General features: G+C 43.9%; 1 protein-coding gene across 3 annotated transcripts in view; it reads right to left on the bottom strand.

The window, feature by feature from the left end:
* LOC101524246 (integrator complex subunit 6-like) overlaps positions 1–20,891 on the bottom strand; it is a 58,292-nt gene extending 37,401 nt beyond the window's left edge. For all 3 annotated transcript variants that reach the window (XM_058658420.1, XM_036497813.2, XM_004587733.4), the window contains exons 1-2: positions 20,406–20,891; positions 20,195–20,272 (exon numbers count right to left, since the gene is read on the bottom strand). In XM_058658420.1, coding sequence (XP_058514403.1) covers positions 20,195–20,272; positions 20,406–20,516 — 189 coding nt within the window. In that variant the 5' untranslated portion in view covers positions 20,517–20,891. The remainder of the gene's footprint in view (positions 1–20,194; positions 20,273–20,405) is intronic.
* Between the last annotated feature and the right edge of the window lie 1,422 nt (positions 20,892–22,313).

The raw sequence follows: 22,313 nt of genomic DNA, 5'->3' as shown, positions 1-22,313 counted from the left end.
ATCAGCGTGGTAATATTTGCCTTCATAAGTCCTTGTTAGAGGTCTAGTCTGAACTTCAGGCTCTTCTAGGTAAATGCAAGCTGGATGATGAACGAATTTGAGTATTTTCCCAGATGTCACAAGTTAAAGCTGGAGTCTAAATTTAGCAGGACCATCATTTCTCTTGTTGAAAGATAAACTATTTTCCTTTTTCCATCTGCTTCTCATAAGTTTAAGGAAAACTTGCTCTCTTAACCACCCAGAAAATTTCAATAAATAAATTGTTGTTCTACCAACTTACACTTTTTCCTTAAATCTAACATTCTATCATCTTTGTCATCACAACTATCCTCGAATGGTAAAACTGACCAGTGTGTTTGGATGATGTGAAAAATTAGAAGTCTTATTTTTTCTACCAACTCCTTCTCCTAAGGGGAGAGATGACTTTTTTCTGTTGGGCACTTCCCTTAGTCTTATATAGAATATTTGTGCAAATTACAAATTTCCAGTGTCAAGAATTACCTTCTTACAGTGAAAACGCACTCCAATTTTGATCAATACAATCTAACGGTGAATTGCCTTCTTAGATAACAAAGCACATGACAACTGAATAGTCTAAAAATGTTAAAACGCTTTTAAAATGACTTTTATACTCAGCACATCTATAAAGGAATTTGTTAAAATTATGAAGTAGACATTATGAAGACACTATATAATTATAAAAGAATTGTCTTGCTTCTTGTACGTGCGCTTAAATCTCCCTTTTTGCAACATATTTTCTGACCCTATATGACATACTTTTTCCCTTTAGCAATTTATTTTGACTTTACTGTTTGTGGTTTTCTTACTTGGCTCAAGACTTTCAGGTTCAATGGAGACATTTTTTAATCCTGTGTTTTTCATGTATTAGTATGCCTTTTTCTCCCATAAAATCACTTATTTTAAGAATATTTGGGGCCAGGCAGCGTGGCCTAGCGGCTAAAGTCCTCGCCTTGAAAGCCCCGGGATCCCATATGGGCGCCGGTTCTAATCCCGGCAGCTCCACTTCCCATCCAGCTCCCTGCTTGTGGCCTGGGAAAGCAGTTGAGGACAGCCCAATGCATTGGGACCCTGCACCCGCGTGGGATACCCGGAAGAGGTTCCAGGTTCCCGGCTTCGGATCGGCGCGCATCGGCCCGTTGCGGCTCACTTGGGGAGTGAATCATCGGATGGAAGATCTTCCTCTCTGTCTCTCCTCTGTGTATATCTGGCTGTAATAAAATGAATAAATCTTTAAAAAAAAAAAAAAAGAATATTTGGTTAAAGCTACTACCCTGAGACATCTTCTTAGTATCCTGAAGTCCTTAAAATGTAGGAAAACAAATCCTAACACAAAAGTCAGAGTCGTGTTTATCTCTGGGGTTCGGAAGATGGATGCCATGGGGGGGCACATACACAGGCCTACTGTGTTACTCCAATGGTCTACTTGATTTGATTAAACTCGTTCTCCCCCTGAGAACCCTGAATGCTTGCATTCTGAGGTTTGGTCTACCAATTTCCATCTGCATGCTTCAGGAAACACTGCCAGCCCCAAACCACATTAAAGATAGCTAGCCTACTTGAGCTTTCCACTTCACAAAAAGAGTTCCTAAGAAATTACTCCTAATATACTACATACAGTTATTTGACAGTCTGTGGCCTACTGAAATGTTTTTCAACAGTCAAATCTTCACATGGCCACATATTTGAAGTGAACGGGACAAATACATGATTGTGCTGACACTCAGGCCACCATTTTGCATTACTGGATTCTTCAAAATAACCTAACGACTTCTTTTATTGGATAAACAATCATAAGGACTTTTCTAGAGAATCTGCTGTGTTTGTGAGGGTGAAGTTTTACTTTTTACACCAAGGAACAAAGATCAGATTATAAATCAGCACACCTCTCAGAGTTTCCTGGGAAGCAAGAGAAGATCAAAAGAAATTTGATCCTCACGGGTGGAAGGCAACACACAGAAACCAGTCATTGGAGAGACTGTCCTCTCCGTTTCACAATCCAACTGCACTGCTAGTGCTGCAGAAACACCTCAGAACTTGGTGAACTTGGGCAGACGTATGCATTACACGCTTCCTTTCCCAGTTGCTTGCCATTCCCACTGTGTCAGGAACAACACTATTGTGTGGGTCAGTCATTCAGTTGTTCAGCTGGACTTCTGATAAGCAAGGTTTTTGCGGATACATATGCACAACAGTGATTAGCAAAGGCGCCTTTGGGCAAAACATCCAGAAGGTAGGAGTGAGATGGAACCACCCAAACACTGCACAAAGTGTCAGCCGACTAAGATCACGGAAGGTTTCTTCCTATAGATTGACTAACATCTATTTTCCTCGGACTAATGCTTTCTTAAAAAACTCTCCCTCCCCTCAAAAAAAATTAATGAACTTCTTTTTTATAATAAAACTGGAATGCACTCTCCTGAAATAACCATTAACAGGGACTCTGAACTGAGAAGTAAACAGCAGCAAACAGAAATGATACCAATAAGGAGTGACACTTGCCGATTTAACCACTAAATACGCAACGTGGCACATTAAGCACATCCACGAACTACTTTCTCACATAGAAAGCAATTTTGAAATGGCCCTGAATTCCAAGCTCCAATTATATCAGTTCCTGTCTTTCAGTTATACAATTCTCTGCTGTACTTTTTCCGTAGGAACCCTGGAAGTAATCTGGCCTAATCCCTTTATTTAACAGATGAAGAAACTAACACCATAAAAGGTTAAGTGACTTGCCCTAGGGTCATGTGTATAATTAGTACCAGACTCAGGCCAACAAGCACTCAATTTTCAGACTTGCAGTCCAGCACTCTTGACAGAGCTGCTGAAGCGACACAGCTTAGTGTGACAGGACCATTGGACGTACGTATCAGGACGGACTTTGACCATGTTTAAACATACAATCTAAGAAATCATTGAGGATTTTTATTTTGTTTTTCAAATTCCCATGTATTTCCTTTTGTTTCTTTGAAAGGCACAGAACCAGAGGCACACAGAAATCCTTCAGCCAATGGTTGGTTCACTTCCCAAATGAGTCAGGGTGGTAGGGACACAGGTGCTGGATCATCATCTGCAGGCCCCCTTGCCAGCATGTGCATCAGCAGGAGCCGGAATCAGGAGCAGAGCTGGGACTTGAACCCAGGCACTTAGGTATGGGGTATGGATGTCCCAAGTAGGTTCTTAATTGCTGCGCTAAAGCCCCACCTCTAAAACCTGACTCTTTTTTTTAAAGTTTTTAGCGATTTTCTGATTCTCCTTCTAACATACAGCTCAAAAACATCAATTTGAAATAAAGTGGACAATGTCTACATACAAATGTAAGTTTTCAAGAAAAATAGAGAGCTTTGCATAGGACATTGTCAGTACTTTCATTCAAGAAACAGTACAGGAGACACCCCAACTTTCCAATGCTTTGTTGTTTTAAATGCGAGATACTCTCCCTAGAACCCTTTTGTATATTATCTAGTTCTGTAGGCTGTCTTTGACAGATATAGAAACGTAAATAGAAAATAAGGCTTATTAAACAGCAGTGCCTCCAGGCGACTTCAACTTCAGGGCACTTTAAATTGAACCATCCTGGTCCAGCTCAGGCTAATTATCCAGTAAAGGTTATACTCTTGTTCTCTCTCCCCTTCCTTCTGCAACTTCTCATGGTTATAACAGCATTTTAGAGCACCTCCTGTCACATCCTCCCCCTCAGATCACACCCTTACAGGACTGCTTTCAGTTTGCTTCCTTCAGTGCCCGAAGCCTTCAGCTGTCTGCCTTTGGATGCCCTCTTCCTTTGGTTGATGTTCTAACGGTTGTCATCAGAAACAGGGAGACTTGCTGGTGTGGAAGAGACAAGTATGGATGAAGTGTGGAGTTTTTGCACAAGTGATGGGAAATAACGTTATACAGGCACATGGAGCAGATCACAGAGAGCTCTGAATTGTAAACCTGAGTAATTCAGACTCGACTCTGGAGGGATAAGGGATCTTGGAAGGCCTGTTAGGAGGATAATATGAAAAGACTAGTTTGGTTGTTTTGTTTTTTGAAAGTTAGCAGTTAGTGTAGACAGAGAATTGAAACGAACTTAGGAGACGGTTACAAGGTTAGTAAATGGACAAAACATAAAACATGAAGATTTGGGCCCGGCACGGTAGCCTAGTGACTAAAGCCTTCACCTTGCATGTGCCAGGATTCCATATGGGCATTGGTTCATATTCTTCCAGCTCCCTGCTTGTGGCCTGGGAAAGCCAAAGCCTTGGGACCCTGCACCCGCATGGGAGACCCAGAGGAAGCTCCTGGCTCCTGGCTTTGGATGGGCTCAGGTCTGGCCGTTGCGGCCACTTGGGGAGTGAGTAAGCGAATGGAAGATCTTCCTCTCTGTCTCTCCTCCTCTCTGTAGATCTGACTTCCCAATAAAAAGAAATTTTAAAAATCTTTAAAAAAAAAAGTGAGGCTCTGGACTACATCGATGGTGATGGCTTCATAGAATTTAAATTAAAGGAGCATATTTAAGAAACATTTCAAAGGCATGGGGGTGGGGTGGGCCTTAGAAGAACATGAAAGGAAAGAATAAACACAGGATAATGGTGACCTTTCAATCCTGGTTGCCCAATAGATGCAGAATATGCAAGTGGGGCCAGGTTTTACAGATACAGGAGGTATAGCTGTTTGCTGATGTCAGGATAGCTAAGCCAGTGATGGACTGTAGTCAGCTGAGACACTTGGTATATTTGAAATCAAACATGAGCTAAGATGTAGTCAACAAGGGATTTTGGAATACAGTGAAAGAACTGTCAGAGGAAGGGGTAGAGAAATAAAATGCTAAGTTTCTAGAAGGAAGACGCATTTAGTTTCAAATGCAGTCAAGGACAAGGAGAATAAACATTGATAAACTAGCCCAAGTAGCACTAAAGGAAATTCTCAAGACATTCATTAACTCATATTTCAATTTCTCAATATTACTATTCCTCAGGAGGAAAACGCAAACTGTTTTGTGTCTTTAGTCAACACTTCAAATCCAGAGACAGGCTCTTGGTATAAAATTCACTTAGGCTTTTCAAACTAAACAGCACTATATAAATATGAAAGAGTAACTGACACTAATAACTAGTATAAATAGCCAAATATGATTTAACATACAGCATTGCATTCTCTAAATCACTGTTTTATTATTATTATTATTATTATTATTATTATTACTAGTCCTGAGGCAGACAGACATGCACTGCCACCCACTGCTTCACTCTGCAAATACTTGCCGAAACTGGAATTAGCGTAGAGGCTGAAGTCAGGATTGAAGATCACAATCCAGGCCTCCCCCGGGGTGGCAGGAATGCAGCTCCTGGAGCCATAAGCTCTGCTTCCCGGAGCGTACATTAGCAGGCAACTGGAATTGGGAGGCTGAACTCCAATGCGGAACATAGGCACCCTCACTGGCACATCTTTAACTAGCACCTTAACCTCTGTCCACATCAAATACCCATCCCAGAATTCCACATTTTATACAGAGATCTGGCACATTATCACAAAAGTTTTCCTGGAATGTTTCTCCGGTTCAGATCCCAGTGGTTGGTTGAGTTGCTAGGTCTCCCATTTCTTCCCTGAATCCCAGCGCTTGCTACCAACCATCTAACTAAGCCATCGAAGCCAAGCTATCCTGGCCGTGAGAGGCTGCGACTGTAGAATGGGTGCTCTAGAGGAAGGGAGGATTACAGCAACAGGCGAGGAAGAAACTGACGCCCAACACTTCAACAAGGCAGGATAGTGCATTCAGGACTTGGCAAAAACCAGTTATACGTTCTCCATGGGTTACTGTTACATAAGCTGAAAGAATGTCTTTCTTTGCTCTGTAGGAAGCACATATAGCAGGAGATTTGTAATGTAAACATGGCATAACAGCTTCTAGTGGTCACTGGACAATCAAGGCCTGTTCCTCCTGGGCCTACTCAGTGAAGGCCACCAGACTTCACCGTTCCCTTCCTAATATACATGAGGGCACTTCAAAATTGTAAGGGAGTCGGGGAGGCAGCTGGCACGGTAGCCCAGTAGCCCTCGCCTTGCGCATGCCGGGATCCCATATGGGTGCTGCTTCGTGTCCCGGAGGCCCCACTGCCCATCCAGCTCCCTGCTTGTGGCCTGGGAAAGCAGTAGTGGATGGCCCAAAGCCTTGGGACCCTGTGCCCATGTGGGAGACCCGAAGGAGGCTCCTGCTTCAGAGCAGCTCAGCTCTGGCTATTGCGGCCATTTCGGGAGTGAAGCAGAGGACAGTTCTTTGTCTCTCCTCCTCTCTGTTAATCTGACTTTCCAATAAAAATAAATCTTTTTAAAAATGTAATAGGAAATGGGATTTCAAAATTCTGGGGGGTACACAAAATTTTCAAATCTGTACATGGTGTTTTCATAATAGATGTTTTCCATGAACTTTTTGAAGATCTTTGATATGCATGAATTTCAAAAGGTTTTGCACCAAAACAAACCTATGCTTTGATTTGATTTTCCATGAAGTTTTGAAGTAATACTAGGTAAGCTTGCAGCAAATTAGAAACCAAACTACTCGACAGCTGACCAAGTCAGAGCATAACTGGGTGCATCAAAGGTGGAAGTTGATTTTACAACCAAATGCACCATGACATTTACTCAGAAATAGGCAAATAATGCAAAGGATAACAGCAGATCAATGACTTTCACTCACTGAGTGCTCTATTCCCAAGTCCTATTATATTAAATGTTGCTAGAAACCTGATCTTAGATCTAAGGAAAAAAAAAAGAGAGAGAAACATACATTAGAAGTTACCAAAATGGATATTCTATCACAATTGATATGAAACATGGTGTGGTTAATTAATACTCTAGAGACAATTTTGTGTTATCACGGACTGTGCTACACTGGCTGGCGCCAATTTCCTTATCTATTAAAGTGGCAGTCATGATAGAAATTGTGACAAAGGCTGACCAGAAAGATAAACTAAATAAACTTTACCTTCATTGGCACATTGCCCTGTACATAAACATTATTCAAAAAATGCCAGCTGCTATTATTAAAAAGCTGATATTTGTTCATTATTATAAGGAAGCAGACACAAATACAATTGTATCTGAAATATAAAGATAAGTGATAAAATGCAGATAACACTTTTGACTATAAGACAAGATTTAGAGAATCTAAAACCAGGGCTATAAATTGGTCCGACCTCTTATACTCTCACAGGTCATTTATCAGGACAGTTGTACTTCTACTCAGGCTCAGAAGTAAATGCTGCTATTCATTTCTTAAACAGAAGGACATTATAACATCATAATCAGCCACTCCCGTAACACTAAGAGGACTGATCTGCCAGAAAGTTAACAGCTGCCACAAGTCCGAATCCTGGGAGCCTGCCTGCCACGTGGGCTTCCCTTTCCTTTGATACCACTAGTAACTCCCCACAACGTAAGGTTAGGGTCCTGCTAGAGAAGACCAAAAAAGCTTTCAGGAAGAGAAGCATTTGCAAACCCCCCTTCGTTTTGCAGGTTTTACACTATGCTGAGCTAAAGAATTTTCCCTTTATTCTGAGAATTCTTGGAAAACATAGCTATCCAAATGTGATCATGGACATGATACATCCATCTGGTAACTTTGAAAGCACGTGTGAGCACACACACCATAAAAAAATTCCAAACTACTGCAGTTACATTAGATTACATTATGTATATGTAAAAAATACATAATGAACTATATACACATATTCAATTTGAAATGTATTGAAACACATAAAATGTAAATATTGAACTAACAGAATATATATATGTGTGTGTGTGTGTATACATGGCCAGGAAACAACTTCTAACCCAACCAGTTGGATCACCAACTGCATCCAAAAGGCGAAGGAACCAAACTGGCTCTCAATACAAACAAGAATGGGATGCTTTCATATTCTACTCCAGGGCCAAGGCTGATTAAGCTATCAGCTGTCAACTGCATGAAAACCTTTCATGCATAAATGAGTCCTCTATGGCAATGTTCTTTTTAAACAGAACTTCAAGAGAAAGGCTCCTCCGTCAGAAACACTTTTCAGGACATAATACCATAAAAAACCCTAACAGGAAAATACAGACTGAAGTTGCTGTTTCACAGAGATACAATGCATACCACACATGTATTTTTATATTTTCAAGGAGCCACATTTATTTATTTTATTTTCATTGTAAAGTCAAATGTACAGAGAGGAAGAGAGACAGAGAGGAAGATCTTCCATCTGCTGATTCACTCCCCAAGTGGCCACAACAGCCAGAGCTGAGCTGATCCGAAGCCAGGAGGCAGGAGCCAGGAGCTCTTCTGGGTCTCCCACACAGGTGCAGGGTTGTAAGGCTTTGGGCCATCCTCGACTGCTTTCCCAGGCCACAAACAAGGAGCTGGATAGGAAGCAGGAGTGCAGGGATTAGAACCAGCATGTGCAAGGCGAGGACTTCAGCCACTAGGCTACCGCACCGGGCCCAAGGAGGGACATTTTTTAAAAATAGCCAAAAATGAATAATAATGTTAATAATTAATTATCCAAAGTTCTGAATTTAACACTGGTACAGTATGTGCTCACAGATGAGCCACCTTTCCAGGGCTCAACAAGCACATACAGCTAGCACACGCTGTGCCGATTGGTGTCAATATAGCTGATCTATATGAGTAACAGGCTTATTTCAAAAGCTATGCCAATCTCCACTGCCAGGTCAGGCCCCTCTCTCCTTGCTGAAGCCCTCACAGTGTCCCCACACCTCATGAAAAGTACTAGGCCACATAGAGATGTGGGCAGGTGTGTTTGTGTGTTGGGGTTGGGGGAAGATGCGTTTTTAACAAATCGAGTTAGAAACTCAAACACATTTCCCAGGAGAAATAATAATGAACAAGATAGATCTCTATGGCTAAGTTACTTTAAGAGTTAAGAAAGCTTTCCTGGGGAAGCAGGTCTGGGAACATAATCACCATTTCCAACATTGTGTCCAGGAGAGAATGTGTTCCAGCCCCAGTGCACACACAAAGGGCTTGCCTGGATCTCCCATTTACACTGTCTTGGTAAAAGGAAAGAGGAAGCCATGTTTACAAAGAGGGTTTTTTTCCATGTAAGGACTGAAATGAAATAAGTAGATTCTTTCCATTCCCACCTCTTACCCCTATACAGAAGAGTCCTTCAAGCACAGTCCTTCCCTAGAAAGTACCTTTCTCCCTGCCATTTGGACCAGCTGCCATGTTTGGTCACTGTGAGACTGAGAACTCTGTTCTGAGAAGTTTATATAATTTTTCTCAAGCAGAGGCAAATGGAAAAGGAAAATATTTGCCTTCTTACCTGTACCCTCTCCTCTGCTATCCTTCCACCCCAATCTCTATCCCAAGGCCCAAAATCTCAAGCAGCCAGCACTAATGCAGAACTAGACAAGTTCAAATGCATCTTTCTGTTTCTCCCCAACACTTCACTCTCCCCTCCCCGGTCCACTTCAATATCAAACCAACACACAGACAATCCATGCACTCTTTTGCTCCAACTCTAACTAATAGCTCTTCATCCCAGAAGAAATGTGCGATCTTTAATTTATGGGTTCCAAAGCCCACTGCCAAGCATCTTCACCAAATAAACTGAATCCTCAGAGTTATGCACACTCCCCTCCCTTCCCCTCCTTTGGTTACCAGGACACTGCCCTTAACATCTTCTGTATCCCGACCTCTGTCCTCCCCTAACCTCTTACCGACAAGTAAGCCATTATATTTTACTATTCTGGTCCCCTCTTAGGCTGGTCTTTTTTGTGCCACCTTAGGCCTATTATAAAAGAAACCTAGTACACAGTATGTGCTCCATAAACATAGGGTAAATGAGAACTCAATTGCTATAGGAGCTGTTCACTGTCAGACAAATTCAGAAATACCATTCTGATCCCATCACTGCAATGGTACAAAAAGTCAGCCCAGAGGCTAGCATTATGGCACAGTGGTTACACTGCCATCTGTGACATCAGCCTGGGAAAAAAAGTAGTGGCAGATGGGCCAAGTGCATGAGCCCTTGCAACCCACCTAGGAGACCTGGATGGAATTCTAGTCTCCTGGTTTCAGTCTGGTCCAGTCATAACTGTTGCAACCATTTGGGTAAAGAAGCAGTGGATGGACTCTCTCTGTCTCTCCCTGCCTTCCAAATAAAACAATTAAAAAAAAAAAGTCAAACTGGGTCGACGCAGAAGCCTAGCGGCTAGGGTCCTCGCCTTGCATTTGCTTCTAGTTTATGTCCTGGCTGCCCCATTTCCCTGCTTGTAGCCTACAAAGGCAGCTGAGGATGGCTCAAAGCCTTGGGACCCTGCGCCCATGTGGGAGACCTGGGGGAACCTCCTGGCTCCTGGATTGGTTCCACTCCATCCATTGTGGCCATCTGAGGAATGAATCAGTGGATGGAGGATCTTTCTCTATCTCTCCTTCCTTGTAGAACTGACTTTCCAATAAAAATAAATAAACCTTTCAAAAAAGTAATGAAGCAAGCAGTTAACTGCAGAGGAAGGAGGGATTGCAAGAAGTAAGACATTTTCTGGTTCTACAGTTTGCCCTGTAGTGGTACTTATATAAATATATAAACACAAAATGCACCAAATTACTAGGACTCATGTATTTAACTGTATGTAACGTATGCTTCAATAAACCAAAGAGGAAGTTTATACATTGAACTTGTAAAAATAGACATGATTTTATTTTTTGTAAACCTGAACATACATAAAAATGCAGGTTGTAATAAACATCAGACGTCTCACATAGTTAATAGTGAGCATTTTCTGGGCAAGAGTAACGGAAGTGGGACGTGGGAGGGGAACTGAGTGATTTCCATACTTACATATCACTTGAAACCCTTTTTGACATTGGTAATTTACCAAGATCTAGGCACTCCCTTAGGTACTAGGGATTCAAAAGCTCGTATTGGATAGGCCACCATGAGCAATAATGTTCCCCACATAACTTGCTAAGTGCTCTATAGTTAAGGCATTGGCAAACAGTTAAGGATGCATAGCGGAGTAGTTACAGTTGGGAGAGGGTGGGGCACAGGGGCCAGATGACTTGCAAGCAGGCAGAAGCAAGTGCTGAGGTACGTCAGGCCAGGCAGCATGTTCCAAGCAGAGGGCACAACACACATCGTGGCACAGAAGCAAGACAGGTTGAGTCCCAAGCTTACGTTCTCACTGTGGCTGAAGCCTGCATGCAACTGCTTCCTGGACTGGCGTCTGCTCAGCTCCTGAGGCCTGCTAACGTGCACCCCGAGAAACAGCAGCTGATGGCCAATGTATCTCAAGTACCCGGCCACCCACACAGCAGTGGAAACAAATCGAGCTGACAGTGTTAGAAATAATAAAGATTAGGAAATTAGTTTGAGGGCTGTCCTTCTGGCAGAGTGGATAAACCCTCCGCCTGTGACTCTGGCACCGATTCATGTCTCAGCTGCTCCATGTCCGATCTGACTCCCCGTTAATGACCTGAGAAAGCAGTGGAGGATGGCCCAAGTGTATGGGTCCTTGTCACTCAGGTGAGAAACCTGAAACAATTCTGGCTCCTGGCTTCAGCCTGGTGCAGCCCTCGTCATTGCAGCCATCTAGTGAGTAAACCAGTGAATGAAAAGTAAACCTCTTTGTCGCTTCCTGTCTCTCTTAACTCCGACTTTCAGATGAGCCTTTGTTGGGGGTGCATTGGTGGCTCAATAGGCTAGTACTCAGCCTGTAAGCGCTGGGATCCCATATGGGAGCTGGTTTGTGTCCCGGCTACTGCACTTCCCATCCAGCTCCCTGCTTGTAGACTGGGAAAGCAGCAGAGGATGGTTCAGGTCCTTGGGACCGGGAAGAAGCTCCTGGTTCCTGCCTTCAGATCAGCTGCTATGGCCATTTGGGACGTGAAGCATCAGATGGAAGATCTTTCTCTGTCTCCCCTTCTCTCTATAAATCAATATTTCAAATAAATCTTCAAATGAACCTTTTAGCAAAATAAATGAGTTTAAAAGGATTTATTTTTTAAAAGAGTAGATATTGTAGCACAGTAGTTAACCTGTCACTTGAAATATTCCACATCGTAGGAAACAACCCAGAAACCCATAGAAAGGGGAAGTGGATAAACAACTGTGGTACATCTACTAGAATACTACCCAGACATTAACAAGAATGAAGTTCTACCATTTGCAACAAAATGGTACCAACTAGAGATCGTTACGTTCAGTGAAATAAGCCAATCCCAAAAGGAAAGTTATCTTATGTTCTCGCCGATATAAGGCAATTCTCACCCAAAACACAAAATCAACAGATATATAGGTAAGCATGTATATGCATATATTTATCCAGAGGAGCTGTATAATCGAGGCAAGTATATCATGAAATGGAGACACACTGCAGTACACTTCTGCAGTATTGCTGAATCAAAGATGGACTCCCAATGAAACTAGACAGTAGCAAGGTGGACTTTCTACCTTGTCTATGCTTACAATGTCAGGATACACTTAACTAGCAGAATGATGGACTTGCGATGGTTGTTGAAAGGACTAAACTATTGTTAAAATATAGGGGGAAACAGTGAGGGTGGGTAGAGGAGAGTGGAAGGGGAAATCCCTGAGCCTGGAAAACTTTATCATGAAAAATAATTTAAAAGATTTTTGTAACTTTACAAAAAAATTCACCACTCACTCATTTAAGTTAACTTATGCTAATAGACTGTCTTAAAATAAATCATTGGGGTCGATGTTGTGGAACAGTGGGTGTTTGTCTGCAATGTCAGCATCTCATGGGAGTGCTGGTTCAAGTCCTGGTTGCCCCATTTCTGACCCAGCTCCCTGCTGATGCCCTGGGAAAGCAGCTGATCTTGGATCAGGTGTTGGGCTCCTGCGCTCACGTGGGGGACCCGGTTGGCATTCCAGGCTGCCAGCTTTGGCATAACTTGGCTCCAGCCATTGCAGCCATTTGAGGAGTGAACCAGCAGCTAGAAAATCTCTCTGTCTGTCTCTGTCTCCGTAACACTGCCTTTTGCACAACTAACTCAATTTTTTAAAAAATAATAAGTATTATTATCATTAATTATACTTACCTGTTTTTGGGAACAAATTATTGGGCTAACATATGCTCACATACATGACATAAAAATTGTAAGAGTATTTATTTTAAAAAATGTTTTATTTTATATTTTAAAGGTAGAGCTGTAGAGAGAATAAGAGCTAGAAGGAGGGATCTTTCCTCCCCTGGTTAACTCCCCAAATGGTTGCAATGGCAGGAGCTGGACCAGTCCAAGGCCAGGAGCCAGGAGCTTCACCTGGGTCTCCCTCATGGGTGCAGGGACTCAAGCCTTGAGCCATCCTCCACTGCTTTCCCAGTAGTCAGAACAGGAACTGGTGCCCATATGGGACCCCAAGACTGCAGGCAGAGGCGCCACACTGGCACCAAGAACCTAATTCATGATTGGAAATTGACAGAGTACTTCTTTCATGCTCTTTGTAATTTTAATTTAATTTCTTGCTTGTTGAGATTAGTTAAATTTACTGTTGTTTTACAGCCTGGAGTCTTCCACAGAGCACAAGTTTCTTCACTGGTCATTGCTGTGACCTTGTGTGCTGTGTGCATCTTTGGATACTGGAGAAGCTTGACCTCCAGTTTCTCCATTTTGTCCTGTTTTTAGTAGTGTCCCTGAGACTTTTTACGGAAGGGCCTCTCCTAATGATGCTGCTCCCACTCTTTTTCACTTGGTCTTTTTTTTTTTTTTTCATGATGCAGCTATTCGGGCTCCTCTCCATACCCACCCCCTTCAAAAAAAGATTCTATCTTGTAGGCATCCCACATTGGAGTGCTTGAGTTTGAGTCCTCACTAAGATTTCAATCCAGCTTCCTGTTAATGAAAATTAAAACTAAATGAGTACACTGTAGTAGGTGATGGTGCAAGCGTTGGCTCATGGGCCGGCATGCGACACCCAGAGGGGCTCCAGGCTCCTAGCTTTGCCCCAGTCCAGCTCCAGTCGTTGGGAGAACACTCCTTCTGTATGCCTTCAGACTTTCAAATAAATAATCGTTTAAAATAATTTTTAGAAGAGAGTTAAACGATAAGCCTGCAAGGGTAAGAGAACCAGATCATGAAAGGCATTAGAGGTCAGGCTTAGGAGTTTGGATTTTATTCTGAAATATAATGGGAAGCTACTGAAGGATTTTTCCTGAGGGAAAGACATTTTGTATGACAGAACAATTGAATGAATGATCCTGGTGGAGAATGATGAAAGCTGCAAGAAGGAGCAAAGTAGAGTGGATGAATCCAAGGCAGGTTGAGGCTAGAGAGCAGACAGGTCTCAGTAAGTTTTTAAAAAGTCTATCTATATATTCTCATGTCCTTGGAAAAGTGGAGAACTCAAATGAAACAGACACACAAATACATCTCCCATCTACTGGTTCTATCTCCAAATGATTGCAATAGTCAGGTGTGGGTGAGGCTGAAATCAGGAGCCGGGAACTCTCCCCATGTCTCCCACTTGGGTAGAAGGACCCATTCTCTGAGAGACTATTTGATGTTTCCTAGGCTGTGCACTAGCAGGAAGCTAGAAACCGGAGTGAGCCAGGGTTCCAACGAAGGCCTTTCAACATAGGACGTGTCATTTTAACTTCTGTGCCACAAGCCCTCTCCAGCCTCCTGTCAGTGTCCCTAGTCCTTGTTGAGCTGGTTCCTAGTCTAAAGATTACACTGATATCTTTGCTCAGAGATCTAGGTTTCTCCCATTGATTCTTCCCTGTTCTTTCAAAACAAGCTTCCCCACATGTCCAAGACGGCCAGGGAGGAAGGTGAAAAGAAAGCAAAACTGTAGAAGAAAGAGCGCACCGCCAGTCGAGGCCCGGTCTCCGCAGCTTCTGGAGTTGTCCCGTCTCTTCCCTTGTCCAGGACTGCTTTCACAAGCCATGTTGCTGTTACTTCATCAAGAACTCTCCTCTCGCAGCTTCTGCACCAGAATGAAACATTCCCTCCCCTGAAAGCTGCTCTTTGCCCAAATAAGGCCCATAAAATACATTATGGTGATATGAGAAAGTTATGCCTTAGTTAAAAATGTTAATAATGTGAAAATCTTGGAAGCTTAGTCCTAAAAGTGTAAGGAAAACTTCTGCCTTCTTGCTGATACGTGTTGACAAGGGTGTGTGGACACCATAAGCAAAGTTAGCTCAGGATTTGTAAAAGCCACAAGCAAGGGCAAATTTGACGTTTTCTTTTCTTTTTTTTTTTTTTTTAAAGATTTTATTATTATTGGAAAGCCGGATATACAGAGAGGAGGAGAGACAGAGAGGAAGATCTTCCATCCGATGTTTCACTCCCCAAGTGAGCTGCAACGGGCCGGTACGCACCAATCCGATGCCGGGACCAGGAACCTCTTCCGGGTCTCCCACGCGGGTGCAGTGTCCCAAAGCATTGGGCCGTCCTCAACTGCTTTCCCAGGCCACAAGCAGGGAGCTGGATGGGAAGTGGAGCTGCCGGGATCAGAACCGGCGCCCATATGGGATCCCGGGGCTTTCAAGGCGAGGACTTTAGCCGCTAGACCACGCCGCCAGGCCCAAATTTGACGTTTTCAAATGCTGTTGCTTTTAAACCACAGGGATACTTCTTTGAAAAAATTCTCTTCCTGTTTATTAACAGAAACCTCTAACTACCATGTATGCATTTCTTCAACTGTGCATGAAAAATGATTTCATTTTATCTTAAAGATAATTTTCTTTAATAGCAACAAAGTAGTTCCAAGTACAAAACTACTGTGGGTACTTACATTCATGTCTAATAGATTATTTCTTTCAAGTTAGTAGTAATGACAAGTCTGTTTTTCCCACACTAAATAAAGGGAAACCATGAATCATAGCAAGACATTTAAGACAGCAGAACCTAAGCCAAGATTAGAGTTAGTATATGTATATACATACATATATATATATAAAAATTTACACACAACATTTTTGAAATCCACATACTCATCTTCTAAGAATACATCAACAATTCAAAAATATTGAACAGGCTTCACCCTAGCTGTGTATACAAAAAATGCCTGTGTATACAAAAAATGCTATTGTATAAATGTGGTGTTAACTTGGAACAGGAAGTATAAAGTTTGCCTAAGAAGCGACACTTAAAGCAGATGGGGCACACAAAGGCTTGCATTTCATAGGCTGTCTGTATGATCCTGAAATCAACCTTAACTCTACCCAGGCAATGCTGACTTCAAGCAACAAGTCCGACTACTTTTAAACGAACATACATAGCTATACACTAAGTGTAAGTAGTAAAAAGTTATTATGTCTTTAGTGAAACATTGTATTCAATTCTCAACAGTATCCTAACAAAAAAAAAATCCTGTCACAGTAACTTTTCATAACAAGATTTATTGTCAGTTTGTAAGTGGATATACTGGGAATACTTGCATGCCTATTAAGGAAAAACAAAAAGGCCCCAATCAAATGTACAACGCATGTCTGTTATTAACACCAAGAAAAATGAATCTTCTAGTAGAAAATAAAATTCATGGAGCCAGCACTGTGGCACATCAGATGAAGCTACTGCCTGTGATGCCAACATCCCAGACTGGTGCTGGTTCCAGTCCAGGCTGCTTCACTTCAGATCCAGCTCTCTGCTGATGTGCCAAGGAAAGCAGGGAAGATGGGCCAAGCGCTGGGGCTTCTGCCACCTGTGTGGGAGACCCACATACACCAGCCCTGGCCGTCGGGGAGTGAACCAGTGGGGGAAGATCTCTTAGCGACTCTCTCTTCCTTTCTCTATAGCAATGCCTTCCACAATAAATAAATCTTTATTAAAAAAAAAGAAGGAAAATTCATTTCACAGTATTTGCAGTTGGATATAACAGATCTGAGAAGCAGTCATCCTAAGAAGTAAAATGGGTCTTCAACCTTAAAGAAACTGCAAAATAGACCCAACTGCTCTGCAGAAGAATGAACTAGCAATCAAAGCCTATCTAACAATGTCCTGTTAAGGATCTCAGGCTCTTAATGAATACAGAAGTTTCAAGCAGCCACTAAGACTCCTGCTAGCAAAGAAGAAGCTACATGACAACCAAAGTGACAGAAAACAGACATGGTAGCTTTTAGAAAGTCAAAGATTCATTTTTAGGGCAAAAGTACCGGAAGTTCTAAAATTGCACAGCTACTAATCCGACCAAATCCTCAAAGCAAAAGACCCAAATGCCAAGAGAACGGGTGTGATGTGGATGAAACGAAATCCTAGGAAGAGACTCAGCAAAATAAAATGCTAATAAAATATGGTATATCGTTATTGAGTCAGGTGCAGAGAACAAAATGACAAGAATATTGTTAAGACTGGCAACCCTGAGCCGGGTGTGGCAGCCTAGCATGTGTCAGAATTCCATAAGGGTGCTGGTTCATATCCCAGCTGCCCCGTTTCCCATCCAGCTCCCTGTTTATAGACTGGGAAAGCAGTCGAGGATGGGCCATGCACCTGCACGGGAGACCCAGAAGAAACTCCTGGCTCCTGGCTTCAGACCAGCTCAGCTCCAGCCATTGTGGCCACTTGGGGAATGAATCATTGGACGAAAGATCTTTTCTGTTTCTCCTCCTCTGTGTATACCTACCTTCCCAATAAAAACAAATACATCTTAAAAAAAAAAAAAGACTGGCAACCTTTACCTAGAAAGTATTTTCATCATCTAATTATAAAATAAAAAAAAACCTGAATAAAGACTAAGAAGCTAGCCAATAATATGGTTATATCACACACAGTATCTTCCCATACTTGATTTACCCAGAGAAAAAATAAACTCAATTCTTTTTCTGCTTTAGAAAAAAATAGTAAATAATAAGATAAGCTAAACAGTGTAACAAGTGAAACTTCCACTGAAAACAACATCCAACCTCCTCCCTATGTTCCATAGAGCTAGCTGGAGCCTCTCCCATAACATGTCACAAAGCCAGTAAAAATTTTATGTGTGAAGACCACGTGGTAACTTGGGATCGCTCACTCAAGGAATAAAATTGGTAGGAAAAGAAGAACATAAAGTAAAATGTGTACTGTGATTAAGGGCTAACGAAAAAGGATGGCGTTGTGATGGCTGTTAAATTTTCCTGTGCTCTGTGTTGTGGCACTGCAGATTAAGTCACCAGCTGTGGTACCAGCAGCCCATATGGGCACCAATATATAGACACCAATTCCAGTCTCAACTCTTCCACAGCCAACCAAGCTCCTTGATAATGTACACGGGGAAGCAGCAAAACATGGCTCAAGTGCTTGTCTCCTCACCTACGGGAGACATAGACAAAGCCCTGGCGACTGGCTTTAATCTGCCCAGCCTTTGTCATTACCTGAGGAGCAATTTACAGGCTGGAAAATCTCTTTCCAATTCCCTCTCTAAGCCTCACTATCAAATAATTTTTTTTAAATCAGGCTAGTTTTAAGGAGAACATATTTATGAAACCATAAATAGAGGCTTGGAATTTCAAGAATCAAGTTTGGTTTTCTTAATTGTAAAGTAACAGCGTGACTGGGCAACTGTTTAGTAGGTTCCAGTGAGAATTGTATCTATGGACTAAAGTGAAGCTGCCCTCTTTGTATTAACAGCACATTGACTTGGGAGTTGATGAGAATTGTAATAACCATGCATTTGCTGTGACCTTCAGAATCCGATGCGTTAATTACCCCTTTATAAAAAAAGCCATACTATACTGAAATGGCTTAGGACATGGCCATACTGCGTCTAAGATAATTCTGAAGCGCTCGCGGTGGGGGGCGGGGGAGAGAGACTGGCAAAAGACATGGAGGCTTATGATAAAAGCTTCTAGAATTTTTCAATGTGCAAACAAGACTCTCGTGCACGTTCACTGTACAGTTCGAGTTCTATTTTATCTAGCCAGAGCAGGCAGAGCAGTTCATTATCTCCTCACTAGAGGAGCATAAATTAACTTCCTCACTGAAGCTAAGTCCCTCCTACTTTTCTGCTCAGAGTCCACTCTGCACCTTCCTTCTTATTGTGTGTGTGCCTAGACAAGCCCCTATGTAGGCGACGCAAAGCTAATTTCTTCAATTTATTCTCACTTTTCTTAGTATTGTTATTTTCCAATGTACAGTTTTGTAGGTACAAGGCTTCCCTTCTTTCCCTTGCTTTTCTCCTCCGCGTCCCTCATTCCCGTTTACCCCAATTGTTACAACTGCAGTCACAGCTGCAACATTCTGCTGTTTGCGTGTATCACGACACTGTACAAACTCTAATTTCTGATGTTAATAGGTAGGCCAGGTGTCTAAAAAGCTCTACACCTCTCTAGAGGATTCGGTCTGGCATCCCTGACCACCCACGCCTCCCTCCTCCTCCCCACTCCCCTGGGATCGCAAATGAGCTCCTAACAGTAGCTCCAGTAACTGAGCACCGGGTAGAACCTAACCAAGTCCCACGGTGCGCGCCAAAACGCCAAGAGCGTCCAGGCGGCTGAGGGGCGGGCTGCTGGCTCGGCGGACAGATTTCCGATTGGGCGGGTGTGGGCTGGCGGCCCCCCAGGACAAGAGCAGGAGCGCGGAGTGAGAGGGCACGCGGCGGGCCTGCCACGCTCGCAGCAGGAAGGGCAGGGCAGCGGGAGCTCGCCGAGAGGAGGAGGAGGAGGAGAAGGGCAGGGAGCCCGCCGAGGCCAGGGCGATGGGGCGGGCCCGAGGAGGAGCCCGGCACTAGGAAAGCCCGCGCGGCCGGCCGCGAACGCTCCGGGGCGGAGTCGCCCGCCAGGCCCGCTCCTCCCGCCTCCGGGGCCGCGGCCGCGCGTGGGGCGCCCCGAAGGGGCGGGCCAACCTGGCGACCTCCCTCCGGGTCTCGGACCCTCCTTCCCCTCCCCTCCCTCCTTTCCATCTCAGCAGCGCCCTCAGTCTCTCTCCCCATGGTTCATACAAAAGCAAAATGTCCGCCATCTTCAGAGGCGGCAGCGGTCGCCGCGCCACGAGCTCACTCTCCGTGCTTTCTCCCCAAGGCTGTCCCTACCCCCGGACGCCCTCCCAGACCCCGGGGCTGCCGCCACTCGGAAGCCGCGGACGACACCGCTCCGCCCGCCCTCTGCGCAGCAGCCCCCTTTCCTCGCGCCAGGCGACGCAGGACCGACACGGGTGGAAGCGGGGGGGGGGGGGAGGGGGGACAAGCAGCCTCTGTCTACTCCTCCCGCTTGCCATCGGCCAGCACCCCCTTGATGAACCCCTTACCTTGATGCAGTACGGGGGTTCGTCGTAGGTGACAAGCATGTACCTGTCGCCGCGGCTGGCTGGATCGCGGGCGCGCAGCTGCGGGGCGAGGGATGACAGAAGAATGGTGTAGGAAAGGAAGGAGGCGATAACAAACGTTACAGAATCGCCTAAAATCCATCCCGCAGTCCCTCTGGCTCTCTCCCCATTTCTCCCTCTCCCCTCCGTTTACCTTCAGGAATAACTCCACAGCGCCTTTGGCAATGTCCAAATAGGAGGTGCCTAGGTCAGTGCGCTGGTTCATAGAGGCAGATGTGTCTATCAGGAACAGCAGGATGGGCATCTTCCCCTGCACCCCTGGCTCTCTTGCCTTCACTGCCAGGTATGGCTACCCGAATCCTCAACTCTGGCACAGCCAGAGAGCAGGGAGCAAGAGGAAGAGGGGGCAGAACGGACAGGACAGACAGGACTTCTCCTGGCCTCCTCTTTCTGCAGCCCCACCTCCACTCCCTCCTAGGGAACTTGAAAGTGTGAGCGTGCACAGCCCTCGGAGGCCCTGCTCCTTCCTTTCCTCGCCTCTCTCCTGCCACCTCTGCAGCCACCGCCACCGCCACCGCCGCTGCGCCGCCACTGCCAGCACTACTGCCTAAGCATCCGTGTGAGATCACTTAAGCTCTCGCCCCAGACTGAGAGCCCTCTCTGTTCACCAACACACAACTTCTCTCTTCTCACCTACCATGTACACCATGTGACCAGAACCCACGCCATTGGTTGCCAATTATGTGATATTTGCATATGCATTAGATGACAGGGCAAGAGGAGGGACTTGGGCGAACCCTGGGAGTTGAAGTTTGAACCCAAACAGGGGGTAAGAGAGAAATGCTAAGGACCCTCCGTAGGATTCTCCTTTAAAGGATCGGGAGCCATCGGGATTATTATTTTGGGTGCTTTGCATAGATTTTCTCCAGCTCTTCAAACAGGATGATTCAAAAGGAAGGGTGAATTTGAGCAACAACTGTGTAGAAGTGCAGAAGCCGACGAATAAACAGTCTGCACAGAAAATGCGTTCCTAACTGCAGTCAACCCTGCAGATCCCTAAAACACACACACACACACACACACACACACACACACACATCAGAAGCACTAAACTTCTCTCCTGGCCAGATTGACTTGCATTCCTTTAGATTGTTATACCTTTTCTTGATCAGTATTTGTGCGATGTCTGCTGGCTTTTCATTCCACATCTATCTACTTCGAAAAAAAAAAAAAAACTAAACTAAACTTTAAAGAGTGACGTAAACTAGTATGCTAGATGTGCAGACTTCTCCAGTTTCTGTGAGCTCTCTGGAGCCTTGCTGTCGGTGATAACTCCACCACTGTTTTGCCTGCTCAGTCTCATCGGTTAGGGTAACAATGGGAGATGCTCTCAGGGCTGCCTCATTTACTTTATGTGACACAATTTTAAGACACGAAGGTGTATAGTCCTGGCAGCATACGAGGAATGCTGGGCTTTGATGAGTTTTCAATTTAACTGAGAGAAACATCACAGATGCATACACATATATTTTAGGTTCACATTATATATGCTCAAATATGTATTCTATGTATTATATATGCATGGGTAGTTCAAAAAGCTCATTGAAAATATGTGTTGTGAAAAAATATGCATGAATTTGAAAAATTTGGAAGTAAAACAAGCTTATCTTTTAATTCTATTTCTCCATGAAAAATGTTAAGTGCCCTCATACGTACGTCCTATACGTATTTTACATCAGTACATTCTATGACTTTTTCATAGAAATACATTTTCAAAACGGATCATATGACAGTAAGTGGATCTGGACAAAGAATTGACACAAACATCAAAGTTCCCTGTCTTGTAGCCTTCTGTATTGACTGTTCACAACACGGCTGTTTCCTCCCGCATCAGCCCAAAAATGCCTCACAGCTGAGCAGAGTTTTAGATCATGCCCACATGATCTTGAGCATGCTACCCATTACCATACTGTATTGACCAGAGGCAAGAAATAGATCCTGCCCACACTCAGAAAAGGAGTTGGGTTATGTAGGGTTGTAGCATCAAGCAGTGCAAATCATGAAAGCCATTTGAGAATTATGCCTCACGTTATACCAGGAG

The sequence above is a fragment of the Ochotona princeps genome, chromosome X, assembly GCF_030435755.1.
Source record: "Ochotona princeps isolate mOchPri1 chromosome X, mOchPri1.hap1, whole genome shotgun sequence".
Taxonomy (NCBI): domain Eukaryota; kingdom Metazoa; phylum Chordata; class Mammalia; order Lagomorpha; family Ochotonidae; genus Ochotona; species Ochotona princeps.
This window is presented reverse-complemented; position numbering and strand designations above follow the sequence as displayed.